The sequence below is a fragment of the Hevea brasiliensis genome, chromosome 4 (genome assembly GCF_030052815.1).
Source record: "Hevea brasiliensis isolate MT/VB/25A 57/8 chromosome 4, ASM3005281v1, whole genome shotgun sequence".
Taxonomy (NCBI): domain Eukaryota; kingdom Viridiplantae; phylum Streptophyta; class Magnoliopsida; order Malpighiales; family Euphorbiaceae; genus Hevea; species Hevea brasiliensis.
The window spans coordinates 116,228,287-116,240,881 of NC_079496.1; the positions used below are offsets into that span (position 1 = coordinate 116,228,287).

The 12,595-nt window shown below is 34.4% G+C and overlaps 2 protein-coding genes across 3 annotated transcripts; both read left to right on the forward strand.

The window, feature by feature from the left end:
- The first annotated feature begins 1,360 nt into the window (after window positions 1-1,360).
- Window positions 1,361-9,372, forward strand: LOC110672784 (uncharacterized). Of its 2 annotated transcripts, none has more exons than XM_021835655.2 (4): window positions 1,361-1,597; window positions 2,458-3,482; window positions 7,869-8,152; window positions 8,283-9,372. In XM_021835655.2, exons 2-4 carry the CDS (start codon window positions 2,488-2,490, stop codon window positions 9,035-9,037), a joined length of 2,034 nt encoding a protein of 677 aa, XP_021691347.2. In that variant the 5' UTR covers window positions 1,361-1,597; window positions 2,458-2,487; the 3' UTR covers window positions 9,038-9,372. The 2 variants fall into 2 exon arrangements, with proteins under 2 accessions (XP_021691347.2, XP_021691346.2); XM_021835654.2 differs by having other exon boundaries at window positions 2,468-3,482.
- A 670-nt stretch (window positions 9,373-10,042) lies between these two features.
- On the forward strand, window positions 10,043-12,319 carry LOC110672785 (beta-amyrin 28-monooxygenase-like). Its single transcript, XM_021835656.2, has 3 exons — window positions 10,043-11,472; window positions 11,580-11,767; window positions 11,875-12,319. Exons 1-3 carry the CDS (start codon window positions 10,527-10,529, stop codon window positions 12,172-12,174), a joined length of 1,434 nt encoding a protein of 477 aa, XP_021691348.2. The 5' UTR covers window positions 10,043-10,526; the 3' UTR covers window positions 12,175-12,319.
- The last annotated feature ends 276 nt before the right edge of the window (window positions 12,320-12,595 follow it).

The window sequence follows — 12,595 nt, forward strand, 5'->3', positions numbered from 1 at the left end:
TGTTTTTAGATTAAAAATAGTGTTAAGTTATTTTAGTTATTTTTATTAAAATTAATGATAATTTATCTAAAATTTTAGTAGTCGAAGATTAAATTATTTGATTTTGAAAATGATTAATGTCCAATTTACTCCTTATACTTATTAGTTTTAATTTAATTCATTTATTACTTTTGAGCCAAATTAACCCTAAAGTTTTCATTAAAACTCATAATAGTCTAATGATATGCAAGTGAGACACATACACCATATAGATAAATATTTAATATATATTTTTATTTGTCATAATAAAATATTATTTTAAAAATAATTAATTACAATTAAAAATAAAAATGCTATTTTTATACTCTCATATAATTAAGTAAATTTATGAAATTAAAATTGAAAATATTACATTTATAAATAAATAAAATTAAAAAGAATAAAAATATTATATTTATATTTTCATATAACTAATTAAAATTCAAAAATTATAATAAGTGTTAATTAACTAAAATTAAAAATATGAAAATATAAGTTTCATATTTTCATATAATTACTTAAAATTAAACATTTATTAAATATTCAAATTTATAATTATTTATAATTAACTAAAATAAAATAAAAAAATATTATTTTTATATTTTCATATAATTAACTAAAATTAGAAAATTGAAAATAATTTTAATTATAATTAATTAGAATTATAAATTAAAAAACACCTTTTTATATTTTATATAATATTCAAAATTTAAATGCAAATTGAAATTCATAATAAATTAAAAATATAAATTAAAATAAAAAAAAAACTCACCATCTCCAAAGGTGTGAATTTCATGTATACCAATTTTGTGTCAATTTGAGTTTTGATGAAATTTTTAATAGCTAATTTGATTCAAAGTAAAAAATAAGTTAAATTAAACTTTTTTTAATAAGTATCAAAACTAAATTAGATAATATTTCATTTTAAAAATATAAATTTTAATTATAAATTTTATAAAACTTGAAATATTAATTTATAATTTATCCTTATTGTTATTACTAAACACTAAAATTTGATTTTTAAATTAAAAATAAATTATTAAAGTTAGTCACCGTTGGTTAATTTTTAAGTTTAATTCCATTATAAACTTCCGTTTTTTTTCTATTTTTTTACTTTTACAATTAATGATTTCTTTAATAATATTAACTATTTTATTGATTATTAAGTATTTTAATAATTTTAACTATATTATTAGTGATTAAAAATAAATTTAAATTAATCATTAAAAATAAAACAGTAATATATTTTTTTTTACTCTAATCCTTTCACTACAATATACTAGCACACCTACTAAACAATATAAAAGCTGTTAATCGAACATAATAATTAGGTGAGATTTATATATATATAAAGCGACGCCTCAACCCTCCGTAAGGGAAGCTTGTCCTATTTCCCCCAAAGAGAGCGAGTTCCTTCGTCTTGTTTCGGAGGAAGCATGGCTTTTCAACTTTCAATGGACTCAGCACTTAATTAATCGGTGCTTCTTTAACTAGTCATTTGCTCCACCACTCGAATCAATTGGCTGTTCAACAAAACTGAAGCACAGCAATAGGATATCTTCTTCTAATAGCATTCCAGGTTACCTTAACTTCTTTCTTTCTTTCTTTCCTTTCAGTAATCTTACTTTCTTTAGCTTTTGTAAATCGCCATCTCCCTCTCTGTGCAAACCTCGCCTGTAGGATAATTTGATTGATTGATGGATTGACTGGCTGATTGCTCTCAATCTATAGACATGCAAACTCTTTCATTAGCTCAGATTATTCTTTCTTGCTCAGTATGTTAAGAAATGCAGTGTGTCTAGATTTCTCTTTGGATTTCAAATAGGATATCAAAATTACTTTAAATACGCATGTTTATTCAAGTGTTTAGGTTACAACTTGCATAAATGTTGCACAATATAATTCCTGAATAAAAGAAGAACATTAAGTTTTTGTGTGTTATCCTATGAGGGTATTAATCACACATTCTGCAGTAAATAAGGTTGAAGGATTGTAAAAGATACATAAATCCCTTATTTATAGTGTTTGAACAGTCATGAATTATGTCTGCAATAATCCTTTAGGATAATCTAATTAACTGCTTTTAAACAACCAGTATATTCAAAGTGTGGGAAATATTCACTTATATATAAATATAATATTATATATATGATCTCATGTTTTTCAACATCAAGTTTAATGCATTTATTTTATCAATTACTGTTTTCCATTTTTTGCTTATCTTTTATTGCAAATGTCAGAAAACAGCCAAATTGAAGCCTTTGAAAATTGACTAAAATGTGTGTTCCTTATTATTTTTTTTTTCTATTCTTTAATCTTCTGGTTTCTACTAAATTATATATACAGGCTTTCTCATTGCGGTAATAATATAATCTGACATGTAAATGGGGTTGTGATATTAATAATCTTATGGTACTCCATGATATGTTTATTGAAAAGTGACAAACAGTTGGATATCATATTACGTTGATGGACCGACAAGCTCATGATTATGCAACAGCAGCAGCCCCAGCTATGGCATTTGCCCAGCAGCAATGTCTAACTGCCAATATTCAACCGCAACAGCCACAATTTGGATTTCATTCTCAACATCAGCAGTTTTCTCCACCTCCATTTATGTCTCCGCATCATTCCATGCAACAATTCCCTTACCCACACCACGTGCAGCAGCAGCAACCTCAGCTCCATCCTCACACTCCTCCCCATCCACACCTTCTTCATCAACAACATCCTCCCCATCCTTTCCCTCCCCATGTACCCCCTCAACTCTATCCTTCTCCTTTCCATGGCCATTACGACTCCACTCCACCTCCAGCTGCTCCTCCATCTGATACAGAGCTCCAAAAACGTATCGACAAACTTGTTGAGTATGCCACCAAGAATGGCCCTGAATTTGAAGCCATGATCCGTGAAAAGCAGCAGGATAATCCTGCTTATAGTTTCCTCTTTGGTGGTGAGGGCCATAACTACTATCGTTACAAGCTTTGGTTATCTACACATCCCCCAGCTGGGCCATTCAACCCTCCTTTCCCTCCTTCTTCTATGCCAATGATGCATCCCCCGCCAAACCCAATGATGAATCCCGCTGTTGGGCCTTCAGCCTCAATGGTGGGTACTCCAATGCACCAACCTCCTTTTCCTCCTTTTTATGATACACAGCAGCATCAACATCAGCATTCTCAGGCCTTTGGGGCTCGTGGACGTCTACATTTTGATCAGCCATCCAAGTCCTTTAAAGGTCTTTCTGATCCACTTCCTCCTGATGTTGCACTGGAGCTGAGTAATGTTCTTAACAGTCTCAATGGAACCAAGGAGTCTATTAAAGGTGCCAAAATTTGGTTTATGCAAAGGTCTCCATTTGCACCTGCTCTTGCTGAGGCACTAAGGGACAGGGTTTTTGCTCTAGATGATTCTGAAAGGCAACTGCATATTATTTATCTCGCTAATGATATTCTTTTTGACAGGTACATATCTAGGACTGCACTTTGCTGTTTTGGTACATCAAAGCCTGATTGCTTATTCTTAAACTAAATTATACTGTCAGCTCCAATGCTTTGTCATCATATTTTTCTCCTTTTCGTTTGCTTTTCTTTTTCTTTTTTTTTCCTCATTCATTGTCTAGATGCCTTTCTCACAAGCTTTCATCATTCTCATGAATCATGATGGATCCAAGACAGTTTATGTTGTTTCTTTGTTGTGCATGAATATTTTTTACTGTAATATATTTTTAGAATTGTGTTTGTAGGGTAACTTTCTGAAAGGACCATCCAATTTAATATTGCATCAAGTATAAGATAGAGCTTCCTTGCTAAATGTTACCTCAATCTCTGGCCTCTGTCTTGTTCCTGAGAATGCTTAAATTACTAGTTTTAGTGCACAATGAAAATTTACCTGGAGCACAGGTTGTTCGGTTTTATGGAATAAAAAGGGAATGTGGATTGTGGAACTTTACTCATCATAAAATGTGCTATGGTTTGAGTGGGTTATCCATATCATTAACTGGGAGCAAACGTGCTATGTAAATGTAGGACACTTAAGATTGTATAATTGTATATAGGCCAAGCACCATCTTACCATACTATACTCAACTCAACTCAACTCAACTAAGCCTTTATCCCAAAAATTTGGGGTCGGCTATATGGATTCGCTTTCTCCACTCTAAACGATTTTTGGTTAAATCCTCAGGAATGTGTAATACTTCTAGGTCATGTTGTACTACTCTCCTCCAAGTCAATTTAGGTCTACCCATTTTTTTCTTTCTATCTTCTAACCTAATATGCTCTACTTGTCTAACTGGAGCCTCCGTATGTCTACGCTTTACATGACCAAACCACCTCAATCTCCCTTCTCTCAACTTATCTTCAATTGGCACCACTCCTACCTTTTCTCTAATACTCTCATTACGGACTTTATCTAATATAGTATAGCCACTCATCCACCTTAACATTCTCATCTCTGCAACTCTTATCTTAGATGCATACGACTCTTTCAGTGCCCAACACTCACTACCATATAATATAGCCGGTCGTATGGCTATATGGTAAAATTTTCCTTTCAACTTATTGGGAATCTTACGATCACATAAAACTCCCGTGGCACGTTTCCACTTCAACCATCCGGTTTTAATCCTATGACTAACATTCTCCTCACATCCCCCATCTACTTGAAGGATTGAGCCTAAATATTTAAAATGATTACTTTGGGACAATACCACTCCATTCAAACCTATGTAGCACGGAAACGGAAACGCGGACACGGGGAAACGCGGAAACGGACACGGGGAAACGGCATTTTCAAAAATATAGGAAACGGAAACGTGGGGGAAACGCGTAAATATAAAAAATATAGGGATATATTTATAAATAAATAATATATATATATATATATATATATTTGAAAGTTTTAGTTATAATAAATTTAAATATTAAAATAAGAAAAAAATAATGAAATTAATTAATTAATTAGATTATTTATATATTTATAATTATAAATAATTGAAATAATAAATATATAGAATAATAAAATTAATATTAAAATGAGGTTGAGAGTTTTAATATAGTGAAAATTGAAAAAAAAAATGATTAAAAAAAAATCAAATAGGAGATTCGGGCAAGGAGCAGAGACATGAAGAAGGAGCACAAAGAAGGGAGGCCGATTAGCAAAGATCGGATGGGGAAGGAAGCAGAGACCAGTCACCTCCCATCGCAGACGCCGGCACGCTGCTGCACCACCAGGTACTCCTCCTCCTTCTGCTCTTCCTCTTCTTCTTCTTCTTCTTCTTCTTCTTCTTCTTCTTCTTTTTTCTTTGCCTTCTCCTTTCTTCTCGGAGGTGCGACTTTTTTTGTTTTTTTTTTAAAGAAACGCGTGTCCGGCGAAGGAAACGCGTTTCCGATTTCAAGGAATTACGGAAACGGCCCGGAGACGTTTCCTCGCCGTGTCCTAACGTTTCCGGCAAGGAAACGTTTCCGGAACGGGGAAACGCTCCCGCCTCCCGTTTCCGTGCAACCTAGATTCAAACTAACTATTTCCCTATCACTAGTTTGGCCTTCACTGAACTTGCAATGCATGTATTCTGTCTTCGTTCTACTTAACTTAAAATCCTTTGACTCTAGAGTACTTCTTCAAAGTTCTAGTTTTCTATTGACTCATTCTCGTGTCTCATTTATCAGAACAATATCATCTGCAAACATCATGCACCAAGGAATACTCTCTTGTATATGTTTCGTCAATTCATCTAAAACTAATGTAAAAAGGTAAGGGCTTATGGCTGATCCTTGGTGTAATCGAATTGAGATCGGAAAATCTCTTTTGTCCCCTCCCACTATGCGCACAATAGTAATTGCTCCTTCATACATATTTTTTAACACTTGTATGTACCTAATAGATGCCCTCTTTTGTTCTAACACATTCCATAAGACATCTCTTGGAATGCTATCATAAGCCTTCTCTAAATCAATAAAAACCATGTGTAGATCTTTCTTCACATCTCTATATTTCTCCATCAAGCTTCTAATGAGAAAGATCGCTTCCATAGTTGAACGACCGAGTATGAAACCAAATTGATTGAGAGAGATAGAAGTATCATGACGTAGTCGATGCTCCACAACTCTCTCCCACAACTTCATAGTATGGCTCATGAGTTTAATTCCCCTATAGTTTGAGCAACTCTATATGTCTCTCTTATTTTTAAAAATAGGTACTAAAATACTCCTCCTCCATTCATCAGGCATTTTCTTTGAGTTTAGAATATTATTAAATAATTTAGTTAACCATACCACTCCCATATCTCCCAAACATTTCCGCACTTCAATTGGTATTTCATCGGGTTCACAGGCTTTACGCACTTTCATTCTCTTAAATGCTTCCTTTACTTCTAAAGATCTAATCATACTAGTATAATTCACATTCTTTTCTATTGTTCTATAATCTATATTCACGCTATTACCATTTTGACTATTATTAAAGAGATCATTAAAATAATATCTCCATCTTTCTTTAATGTCTTCATCTTTCACCAACACTTTTCCTTCTCTATCCTTAATGCACCTAACTTGATTGAGATCTTGATATTTCTTTTCTCTCCTCCTTGCTAATCTATAAATATCTTTCTCCCCTTCTTTAGTTTCAAGTTTCTCATATAACTTTTCAAAATCCTGTGCTTTTGCTTAACTAATTGCCTTTTTTGCCTCTTTCTTTACTATCTTGTACTATTCATATGCCTCATTATTATCACATTTAGATAATTTCTTATACCATTCCCTTTTTCTCTTCACTGCCTTTTGTACTTCCTCATTCCACCACCATCTCTCTTTTGAGGGTGGTCCATGTCCTTTAGACTCTCCAAGTACTTTTCTAGCTACTTCTCTAATCTTTGATGCCATCTGTATCCACATATCATTGGTCTCCATATCCAACTTCCATACTTCGGACTCGAGAAGCTCATTTTTTAACTTTACTTGCTTTACTCCTTTGAACTGCCACCACTTTGTTCGAGCTACACTATTTCTTCTGACCTTACTTGAATTGTTCCTAAACTTGACATCCAAAACCACCAACCGATGTTGACTTGTTAAAGTCTCTCCTGGAATGACCTTGCAATCCTTGCATAGAGCTCTATTGATCTTCCTGGTTAAGAGGAAGTCGATTTGGCTTATATGTTGCCCACTTTTGAAAGTTACTAAATGTGACTCTCTTTTTATAAAGTAGGTATTTGCTAGTATTAGGTCGTATGCCATAGCAAAATCCAGGATGCTTTTTCCCTCCTCATTTCGACTGCCAAAACCAAAACCTTTGGAGAATGTTCATGGAGGTTTTGGTTTTGGCAGTCGAAATGAGGAGGGAAAAAGTATCCTGGATTTTGCTATGGCATACGACCTAATACTAGCAAATACCTACTTTATAAAAAGAGAGTCACCCTCAAAAGAGGGTGAGGCCAGCACAATGTCATGTTATTTTCTGAGATGTTGTCATGTTATTTTCTGAGATGTTGTCATTTCTACTTTCACCTTTTGTCTTATATTTCATCATCTTTTGGCTTTACTGTGTTCTGGTTTGGATCATCTATCTGCTGAGGATAGTTGGGGGATTTTTTTTTTCATTGCCTAATTGCTTGGATAGTATGAATATTCAATAAGAGGAAGAAAGGAAATTTTTAGTTGTCTAGGATGATTATGGCTAAATAGAGCTTGGTTTTTAATGTAAGCGCCTTTAGATTTCCTTTTTTGCTCAGTTGCATGTGGCTTCCATTCTTTGCTTCTTAATGTCTCTGAGGTGCATCATGTACATTGCCATTTAGTTTCGGTTATTTGATTTCAATTTTCTATGACTTCTTTGCTATTCATACCCTGAAGTTTGCAGAGGAGGGTCAACCTCCATGAACTTGATAATGAGGCCCTTTCATTTAAGCCAGTTCTGGGTCCCATGCTTGCGAGAGTCTATCACAACCCTCAAAATAAGGATGAAAATCAGCTACGGTTACAGAAAATTCTGCATTTCTGGGCTTCCAAGGAAGTTTATGATCAAGAAAATATTTATGTACTTAAAGTTGAGATGGTGGGTGGACTACCAGCAAATTCTTTTCCTGGGCCTCCAAAAGAATTAACTAATGCTTCAGCGGATTCCTTGGCTGCTACAGGTAACTTGTTCCTCTCTATAAATTGTTGCAAGCCAATAGTTGTACTGAGTGCAAGTTGGCCTGAGATTAAACTATTGGGTGTTTGAACTCTGTGGCTTAAAAATTTATCTTCATTTTTTTTCCCATGCAGGCTTTACATATGAACCAACAAACTATAATGCTCCACAATGGCAGCCTGATAGGCAAAGTGTAGCAGAACAGGATCATCATGATAAACAAGTGGCCTTAGCTATTCCACAATCCCTAGGAAACCAACAATTTATGCCAAATTCAGTCCCTGCTGGAACTTTTCCAGGGTCCTTGCCAGTAAATTCTTCCGTTCAACCAGCCAATCAACAGCCTGCACCACATTTGCAGACACCTCCTGCTAATGCTGGTGAAAAGTTACCGCCATATCCATTGTTCCCGCCTGGTCTTATTCCTGGCATGGTTAAAAAGATGCAGATTGGCAGCGGGGTTCCCTACTCTCCTTTGAGTCCTTTGGACATCCCAACAGTTATACCCCCATCTAGCGTATCCCCATCAGAAATTTTAGAGAGAGTGTCAAAATTCTTTAAAGAGATTGGAGAGATTAACCCATTTGAGGGAGTTATAAAGTCTCATTCGAAAGATGAGGAGGATGAGCATGAGAGAGATACTCCCATTCGTAAAGGAGGAGCTTGCATCCCTCCACCCCCTAACTTACATGTTGACCCAGAGACTGGGGCTTACGCTGATGGGAGTGTGGAGCGGAAACCAGGATCTACGGGCACGGGAAGGTTGGGGCTTGGGGCAGTGGCTGACCCTAATGAGGCAAGTCAATACGATGATGTTTACAAATCTTATAGGAAACAACGAAGCACTAACTACCATTCATCCATGAGTGCAAGAGCTGCTACGAGGTAAAATCTCTTGCCATGTTCTCACCATTTAGTTGTCAAGTGGAAAAATGCAGCACCAAAACAACTGCTTTTCGCCCAGCTTTGATTGAACTTTTTCTGGACTCTGTAAATGACAACTTGGATATGTAGCAGTAAACTTGGATATCATGCGAGTTGAACTTTTGATTTAGGATAACGCTATTTGCGAGCATTGGAGCAAGGGTGTTGTAATCATTTAAAACCAGATCCCCGGGTGGAAAGGTCAAGATAATTAGTGTAGGGTTCCTGGTCATCATTTTATTTGTCATGGACTTTCTATCGCAGACAACCAATGGAGCACCCAAAGACTTTTTAGAGCAATCTTGCAATTGCTTTTATTTAATTGTACTAAATAGCTTTCATATCCAAACTATTTAATTTAAAATGGCTAATTAAAATTATATTATTGATAATTGGATTTAACAATATACTAATTAGTAATTCACTTGTATGTTGTGTGGTAATACTTTAAAATTTTTTATTTTAATTAATACAAATCAAGTTAATTTTAATCAATTAAATTATTTATTTTTTTCTAATATTAGCAAAAACTTTAATTATTATGTTAATCTTATATCAATATATATTAATTTAGTAATTTGTATATGTTAGGATTATTGTTTTGATTGTTGATGATTTGAAATAAATTCAGGTTTTAGGTTGTTAGTTAATGAGATTAGTTCTAATAGTTAATGGTATTTATTTGGTTTTTGTTTTAATTTTGAGAATTAATAATTTGATATTGCCATTTGAGATTAAGAATTGAGGTTTATTTGAATTATTAATTGAGGTATAATTAAAATTTAGTCAAAATTAATTGTATAAAAAATTTATTCTTATAATTTTTAATTACTTAAAGCAAATTAGTAATCATGAAAATTAATGAAACTATATATATATATATATATATATATATATATATATATATATATAAAATTAAAGATTAAGTATTCTAATTTTAATTGATCTCATTGAGAGAAGATCTGTTAAAATGAAATTTCAAATATCTTACATTTACATTTTTAAATGTGATCAGATATAACATGTTGCATATGCATGCCAAATTTGTATCATTTAATTCCATTACATCACTAAGTATGAAGTCAACCATCAAATTAAGAATATGGCTAGCAACCAAAATGTGATATCTAGAGATAAATAAAGAAATAAATAATTTAGCTAAGGAAACGAGTTGGTTTTAACCACAGCATCAGCATCAAAGTAAGCAATACAAAAGGAAAACTTTAATATGCGGTATAAGCATTCCCAGCCGGCTTAATATATGTATGTAGTTAATATTAATATTATTATAGATTGGATGCCACTTCTTAACTTTTGTCTTGCTAGTTTGGCTTTCTTTTACTGATTATAATCCTATATAAACCAAATGCCCTGGTCAAATTTCCACCCACCATACTCCTCCTTTCTTGTCGAGTTAAACAAACAGACAGACAGGAAGAAGAAGAAGAAGAAACATGGACATTCTTATTCCCTTTGCCTTCTTCCTCATCACTCTTCCATTCTTATTCATCATGTTCAAACAAAAATCCAATGCCTCCGAAGTTAAGGATCTTCCCCCTGGCAATACGGGCTGGCCGCTCATCGGCGAGAGCATAGAGTTCTTAAGCACCGGGAGAAAGGGTCAGCCAGAGAAGTTCATATTCGATCGAATGACAAAGTTTTCAAGCAAGGTCTTCAAGACCTCGTTGTTTTGCGAACCAGCTGCAGTGTTTTGTGGGGCAGCGGGGAACAAATTCTTGTTCTCCAATGAGAACAAGCTGGTCACTGCATGGTGGCCCAACTCTGTCAACAAAATCTTCCCTTCCTCTAACCAAACCTCTTCGCAGGAGGAATCGAAGAGAATGAGAAAGCTTCTTCCGCAATTTCTGAAGCCAGAAGCACTTCAAAGATACATTAGCACCATGGATGCTATTGCGCAAAGGCATTTTGCATTCGACTGGGATAACAAACAACAAGTGACTGTTTTCCCATTAGCTAAAATGTACACTTTCTCGATAGCTTGTCGCTTGTTCCTAAGCATGGAAGATCGCGAGCAATTGGAAAAGTTTGCCAAGCCATTCGAGGTTTTGGCCTCAGCGATTATAGCAATTCCTATTGATTTTCCAGGGACACCCTTCAACCGCGGGATCAGAGCATCAAATTTGGTGAGAAAGGAGCTGGCAAAGATTATCAAGCAAAGGAAGATTGATCTAGCGGAGAACAAGGCATCTCCAACACAAGATATATTGTCTCACATGCTAACCACGGCAGACGAGAACGGGCAGTGCATGAATGAAATGGACATAGCAAATAGGATTCTTGGTTTGCTTATTGGAGGCCACGACACAGCCAGTGCTGCCATAACATTTGTTGTCAAATATCTTGCGGAGTTGCCTCAAGTCTACAACAAGGTTTTAGAGGGTATAAAAAAAAATTCCTCTAACTATATATATATATATATATATATATATATATATATATATATAACACGAATTAACTAAATTTATGGTTACATATAATATATACAGAACAAAAGGAAATCGCAAAAGCAAAAGCACCAGGAGAGCTGTTGAATTGGGAGGACATACAAAAGATGAAATACTCGTGGAACGTAGCATGCGAGGTAATGAGACTTGCTCCTCCTCTCCAAGGAGCTTTCCGAGAGGCCATGACCGACTTCACCTATGCTGATTACACAATACCTAAGGGTTGGAAGGTGAGTTCTTTTAATTAATTAATTAATTAATTAAGCTTCGTACTGAGTTCATGCTTTTTTTGTTCTATTTTAATTAATTGGTGCATATATATTTGGACGGCTTGCAGTTGTACTGGAGTGCCAATTCCACACACAGAAACCCTGAATGTTTCCCAGAACCAGAAAAATTTGAGCCGTCAAGGTTTGATGGGAACGGGCCGGCCCCTTACACGTTTGTTCCATTTGGAGGAGGACCTAGGATGTGTCCTGGTAAAGAATATGCTAGGTTGGAAATTCTGGTTTTCATGCACAACGTTGTGAAAAAGTTTAAATGGGAGAAGCTCCTTCCTCAAGAGAACATCATTGTTGATCCTCTTCCAATCCCCGCTAAAGGCCTCCCTATCTGCCTCCATCCTCACAACCCTTAAATATTACACACACTAAATTATTACTGTACTTCTACAATTTCTTGGATTTTCTTTTATTCTGCTCGTGGATGTCAAAATTGCTACTTATTTACTTAGATCCATGAATTATGCTTTTACCCATCTTTTCTTATCTTAATATATGAAATGTATGTGGGACACATCTTGCATTTTAGATTTTAATTTGTCTACCATTACATTATATATATATATATGAAAAAAACTTGCAAATTATTGTTGTAGTTGAAGCCAGGCAGACACACACACGCTTATGGTGGAAATATTGTACACTACGTTAAATATTCTATGTAAGGTAACCTATTTAGATGGAATAACCAACAAATAATATATAAATATGTAAAGGTGAGTTCCAATAACTATAACTAGCAAACAGTTATTTTCTTTTTAAGAAAATTAATAACTA

Bases quoted from the DNA above. Each gene is read 5' to 3' on its own strand.
- LOC110672785 (XM_021835656.2), top strand. From the start codon at position 10,527: ATGGACATTCTTATTCCCTTTGCCTTCTTCCTCATCACTCTTCCATTC. The intron at 11,473-11,579 runs GTATAAAAAAAA...TAATATATACAG, and splicing joins CTACAACAAGGTTTTAGAGG to AACAAAAGGAAATCGCAAAA. The intron at 11,768-11,874 runs GTGAGTTCTTTT...GACGGCTTGCAG, and splicing joins CAATACCTAAGGGTTGGAAG to TTGTACTGGAGTGCCAATTC.
- LOC110672784 (XM_021835655.2), top strand. From the start codon at position 2,488: ATGGACCGACAAGCTCATGATTATGCAACAGCAGCAGCCCCAGCTATG. The intron at 3,483-7,868 runs GTACATATCTAG...CATACCCTGAAG, and splicing joins AATGATATTCTTTTTGACAG to TTTGCAGAGGAGGGTCAACC. The intron at 8,153-8,282 runs GTAACTTGTTCC...TTTCCCATGCAG, and splicing joins GGATTCCTTGGCTGCTACAG to GCTTTACATATGAACCAACA.